The sequence below is a fragment of the Coffea eugenioides genome, chromosome 7 (genome assembly GCF_003713205.1).
Source record: "Coffea eugenioides isolate CCC68of chromosome 7, Ceug_1.0, whole genome shotgun sequence".
NCBI classification, from domain to species: domain Eukaryota; kingdom Viridiplantae; phylum Streptophyta; class Magnoliopsida; order Gentianales; family Rubiaceae; genus Coffea; species Coffea eugenioides.
Genome location: NC_040041.1, coordinates 5,753,250 through 5,759,577, shown reverse-complemented (window position 1 = coordinate 5,759,577; position 6,328 = coordinate 5,753,250). Strand labels below are relative to the sequence as shown.

The following is a 6,328-nucleotide window of genomic DNA, read 5'->3' as shown; positions in this document are numbered from 1 at the left end:
ATAATTCTTTATTCATGAACCTAACAATACTAGTATGCAAATTGTACTCCATCCTTCTCAAAATGATGGCATGATCAATCGAGCTATTTACTTGAATTTATGAATTTTAATAGATGTAAACTCCAATCACTGCGTATACAATACGAATTTGTATAATATCTTGTGTCAAGTTGAATTTCAAAGCAGCACCATAAATTCTTTAACATGTGTTATAAGAATTTTGCTATTACTTGAGGTGTTTGATAAGCTAATGAATATGTGTGACTTTAAAAAATGAAGATTACACTACAAGAAAAAAGGTCATTAGTGACAACATTTCCTAGTGATGACAAAAAGTCATCACAAAATGAGGTTGTTTAGTCACGATATTGAAGGTTGTCACAATTGACTCAAAGCAGCTAAGTTTTTAGTGACAACCCTTAATTGTCGTCACAAAACTACTTCGCGCCATGGGACTTGGAAGGCGCGAGTTTTGCGATAGTGACAACTTGATAAAAGTCGTCAGTAATTCTATCTCTTTCTTGGACAACTTTTCATTTTTATCACTGTTTATATTTACTGATGACCAATTTTTGTCAGTAAAACTATAGCGTAGTTAGTGACAACAAAGTATCATCACTAACTTGAACATCTCCAATGCAATTATTTAAATGTGAGCCTCAATATTAATTTAATTTTTTTTAAATTTGGTGATTTATTAAACTAGTCATAGTTTCTCAAATTATAATAGGTCTTTAACTAGAAAAAATTAATGAAAGTTTCTAGTTATAATAACTATATAAACTATTACAAGTTGAGAAAGAGTACATTTATCAGTTGTTTGAATTTAGCAAAAAATTTTCATCCATTATAATTTTTAGTAAATATGCTAAGAAGTAATGATTAGAAATATACTAGTAAATTTAAATAAAAATTGAAGCTAAAAGTTGACTTGGGTTGTCTTGATTGACTAGTACCAAAAATTTGTTCAAACTAAAAATGAAAAAAATGGCGCGGGTACATACACTAAGCAAAGGAACCAATCTTACTCCTCACATCCTGCGACTTCTGTACTCCTCACTCTCAATCCCTCAGTCAAACCCTTTATTCTCAACCCTCTTTATTCATTTCCCAAAACCCGAGCAGCAGCAGAGGCGGCAGTCGGCAACTATTGCTGTCATCAAAGATGCAGATCTTCGTGAAAATCCTGACGGGGAAGACTATGACCCTTCAGGTGGAGTCTTGCAACACTATCGACAATGTCAAGGCCAAAATCCAGGACAAGGAGGGCAGCCTCTCGGACCAGCAACGCCTCATCTTCGTCGGCAAGTAGTTGGAGGATGGCCGTACCCTAGCTGATTACAACATCTGGAAGGAGCCAAAAAGAGTCCACAATCCACCTCGTCCTCCACCTCCATGGTGCTCTCCACTAACTCTCAGGTAGGTCCTCTCATGTCTCTCCCTGTTTCCCTAATTTTTTCCCCAATTAATTTGCCCTAAATTTTTTTCCCAAATATTTTTTTGCATCTGCTTCTGGTAGTTAGAGTCATGGATTTAATCATATCCTTCTGGTAGAAGTATTTGATCTATAGTTGCAATTGCTTAAGTTACTTTTAAACAACCATGGGATGTAGACTTGATCACCCAATTCCATATGTAATTCACAGTGACAAGATTCAATGGGCTTATGTGCGAGTGCGGTTTTGGGTTGGGACTAGGTGGGGCAACAGCTGATGCCTAATTGGATGGTGGTGGAGGGAGTGGAAGAGAGCAAGGAGGTGATTATGGTATGATGTTGCTATGAGTGGCTGCAGGTGAGAGAAATAGTGGGTTAAGTGGTGCTAGGTGCTGTGGGAACTGGGGAGTCGTTAGTTGATTATCTATGTGGCTGAGTGAAGAGATAATGCACTAAAGTTAATCTTCAAAATTCCCAGAAAGCTTCAAATTTTGCTTGAAACCAAGCTAAACTAGAACAACCCATTCAAGCACCTACAAAAAATGATTCTTGAAAGGGGTTCTTCAAAATTATTTGGTTTTTTTTTATCAAAAATAAAAGCAAAAACTACTAGCTCTCAGTTAAAAAGCTTTATTAATTAGTAATAGTACTAATAATTATATTTACATATATGGTATACATGCTGTTAAAATTATTTAATGAAATAGCATAGAAAAGATTTGAGAGGCGAGAGGTGTGATTGGATGAATTTTGTGGTCTGTTTGAAGCTTTGGGCTTTGCAAGTAGACCAAATATATGTGTACTAAACTTTTTTTATGGTCCTGTTGTCATTGTTCTTGGTCATACATTTCCTCTTAATAGTTTGGCAGTCAATGCCCTATTGTTTTTGGTTGCTATCTTGCTGCTAGCACTGAAGCTTTTTGGGACTTCCTCAGTTACAAAATTGTTGTGTACTAGGAGTCTCAGGTGTAAAGAGTGTGAGTATTCTAGTTTCTTAGCAGCTATACGGGGTTGCCGACAAAATGATAGTATTCAAAGAGCATCTTGCAAGTCTCTGTTTCTATGATTCTGTTTTTGTGGATTTCCTCAAGTAACTTGAAGGAACTTCAAGTCTTAATTGAGTGTTTAGAGTAATTAGGATGAAAGGAACACTGAATGTGCTACAGTCTTGTGCCAAAGTTTCATCTATCAAATGAGTGATTTTAACGTCTTCTGTTGCAGCAGTTACTTGCAATGATGAACTAAAGGATGGTGTCATAGTAGATGAAAGTTGGTTTTCAGATCCGTTATACTGTGAGGAGCACAAGGTGTGTCAATCTGCTATTTTCAGTTAAACTGCCTGAGGAAATGCTTGCTATTTGTTAGATTCCATGGAGTCAGCCCAATTCTCTGATTGGCTGACAAAAATCTTCTAGTTGATTCAATTAGTTTATGGAAGATAGTAGTATCACTAAGAAGGCTTTAGAAAGCATTTACAATAATTGGTTTGGTAGCGCTAATTTGACAGAAGGCTCTACAGTTAAATATTCATCAAGCTGATAAAACATCTTCTCTTAAAAAGCTTTAACAAAAGAGCCCTTACCATGATCATCCATCACAAGAGAAGAATATTGTAACCAAAATGCTATAGAAGAAAGAATATTGTAGCATTAGTTCCAAGCCAGAAAGTATATTACTATGGAATGAATATTGGAATGCTTGCTTGAGAAGGCTTATTGGCATATGCCCAAAGAAAACATCACGTCACTGAAGATGTGAACTTTAGTTTCTGTTTTGTTGTTTATTCAAGTGCTAAGAAATCAAAACAGTAAATTTAGCAAGTAATCTGCCAATAATTATAATCATTCAACGCGATCAACTGACATTGTCTGGAGGGAGAAAAATTAGCCCTGTTTAGAGCCATGTATACTTCTAAAATAAGCCCCATTCTCCAGAGTAGAAGGATTTAGAGAATGTGACTGGATGGTCTCCCAAGTGTCTAGAAAACATACTTTTTCTAATGTCCCACTTGAAGAATTATGCTTTCAACTAAAGCTGCCAAATATGTTCTCTCTTTTCAGTTATGGTATCAACTATCAAAAATTTTGGCAGAGAATGCTGCTTGGGATTTCTCAAAGGAGCATGGTATTGACATGATTGCAATTAATCCAAGAATGGTCATTGGTCCATTCTTGCAGCCTTCTGCCACTTTGAATGCAAAAGTGATCTTGAGCCTAGTAAATGGTATGAAATTTCCAATTATGTGATTTTTTTGGTTAAATATATACTCCTTTCCATCTATGTTATACTTGTTTCAAACACTTGGGCCTTGTTAACACAGTTTCGATAAAAGTGACAATTTGCACTTTGGTCTAGGAGACATTGCATATAAACAAGCTGCAAGCAGTCTCTAAGCTAACTAGTGGAAAAGAAATTTCTTGATCTGGTATTTCATGATATCTTATGCATACTTTTCTTGATAACTACTTAATATTATGTTGTTAAAGCTACTGGCATGAGATATTTGCTATTAGAACAATATGCATTCTCGATATCTAAAAAGTTGAAGTTGCTATGCATGATCTATTTGAATGAACCATACAAATGGGCCCTACGAAACCATAGAAGGATCACCGTTTTGTTCTTAATACAGTAGCATAAGCATATTAATTGTTTCTTGAGTTTTTAATATCATAGTAAAAATAAAAGAAGTGTTTCTTGATTTCTAAAGTTCTAAGTGCTTTATCTCTTACTTTGCCCTTATTTAGTCACTGTCTAGATGATACTTAAAAGAAATGATTTAGCTTATTTTCTTGCAAATTCTTAAGTTCGCTTTCTTGTCTCAAGTTTTTCTTATCTCCTACTAATAATTGAAGTACTTCACTGCAGGTATGTTGCTCATTTTAGATTTTTGGAAGATCAGCAGCAAGAGTTGCTAATTGACTCAAGAACTATAGAGAAAATCTTATACTTAGGAAATGTTTCGACAACACATTTTTTTGGGGACTTGGATTTATTTTGTAAAACTGCCTTGATTATTTGTGAAATTTAGGCCAAATATCACTTATCAAACTATTTGTAGGGTGTTGTTGAACTTGATTATGATTTTTGAATGTTTAAAATGATATTTTGGCATTTTGTAATGTAATGGATGCCTTCATTTGTTAATTGTAAAGCATTGTCATTTTTCATTTTTTAGATATAATTATAGCAAGAAAATCTTCAAATTTCATGGTGGTAAAGTGTTGTCACTGAATTAGATTTCACCATTGACAATCACCTATTGTTATACAATTGAAAAGTGTTTAGTGACAACAAAAGTTGTCAGTAATTAGTTTATACTAGTGTCAACTATCGATTAGTTTTAGTGATGACATTGCTTTGTACATTATTGACAAGATACTATGTCATCACTAAAATTACACCAATTATTGACGACACCAGTTGCCGCAGAACAGAACCATTCACTGACGACTTTTAAGGTTGTCACTGCATACTTTTACCAACGGGCCTTCAGTGACGAATCTGTGATGACTAGAAAGTTGTCAATAAAACTTATTAGTGACGACTTTTTCTTTTTTTTGTGACGAAAATGGCTTGTCACTAAAAATCAATTTTCTTGTAGTGTTATATTGTTATGTGGATATATATGTGATTGATTGTCAAAGAATTATAGGGAGTCAGGAAGTTATGGTCATCCCATCTATATTGAATTAATTTGAGTGGAATATCTTTTTTCTAGAATTGTGAAAGCTTCAAAAAAATGCAGGTCATAATGCATACTATCAATAATGGTGCTTACAGAATTTGTTAGCCATAATGACAAACATTTGTGTTTTTTCAAAGTCTATCAGTTTAGTGTATATCTTATATCATGGGGAATTTTATTTGATATACTTTGTAATTGATGAAAGTCATGTTACAACACATAGACTTCAATCTATGTTTGGTTATTCTCATGAGATTGATAAAAAAAAATAGAAATAGTGGGGGTATTTTCTTTGCATTAAATTAATGCAAAGAATTAGATTAATTACTTGAGGATACTCTATTAAATGACATGGGTCTATATTTTGAAAAATATATATACAAATCTCATGTGATACCATGTTATAATTGCAATTTGTGGGTATTAATTTTAAAGTTACAATTAAGTGCAATATTAAATGACATTGAGTATCATATTTTTGGATTTCTTATTTCTTTCTTTGAGTTTGTGCAAATGGACACACATTATAGTGGTACTATAATGTGAAGGCACTTGAAGTCGGTATTTCATACTCTTGCGAAAAGAAATTATATGGAAATTCCATGGAGATGGTAAATATGGTTTCTAGTAGGTTTATAGACTACTGGCCTACTAGATGAAATTGAGAATTATTGAGAGATGAAATTGAGAATTATTGAGAAATAGAGTAGTTCCTAGCAGTAAACTAATGGTCATCTATGTTGATGATTTCTAGTGAGACTACTCACTACTAGGATAGAAAAAAAAATTGAAAAACATTGAGCCTTCACTTAAAGTGTATATAATTGCTTGTATGGCAATTATGTGAGAAATATTCTCACAAAATATTGGTATTATCACTGTATTATTGTGATACTTGATGAAAATAATTTGACTCAAGTGCCGATGAGATCATGTCTTTGTTTATGTTTTGTGATGATAGTAAATAACTCAAGCTTGTGGCAAAGATATGATAAAGTATGAGATGGATGTGACTAAAGTTCATGAATCATAAATCACATGTAAGAATACCCAACCTAATGATTGGAGATCCCAAGAGTTAGATTTAAAGGGAAAAACGAATTACATAGTGATTTGAATAAAGATATGCACAACTTTATATATTAATATTCCATCGCTATGATATATGTGCATACATCTTGTAATGGAAGAAAGATTTAGCCATA

The 6,328-nt window shown here is 33.5% G+C and overlaps 1 protein-coding gene across 1 annotated transcript; it reads left to right on the top strand.

The window, feature by feature from the left end:
* The first annotated feature begins 987 nt into the window (after positions 1 to 987).
* On the top strand, positions 988 to 4,429 carry LOC113776735. Its single transcript, XM_027321800.1, has 5 exons — positions 988 to 1,304; positions 2,297 to 2,412; positions 2,633 to 2,742; positions 3,496 to 3,658; positions 4,304 to 4,429. Exons 1-5 carry the CDS (start codon positions 988 to 990, stop codon positions 4,351 to 4,353), a joined length of 756 nt encoding a protein of 251 aa, XP_027177601.1. The 3' UTR covers positions 4,354 to 4,429.
* Positions 4,430 to 6,328: the final 1,899 nt, after the last annotated feature.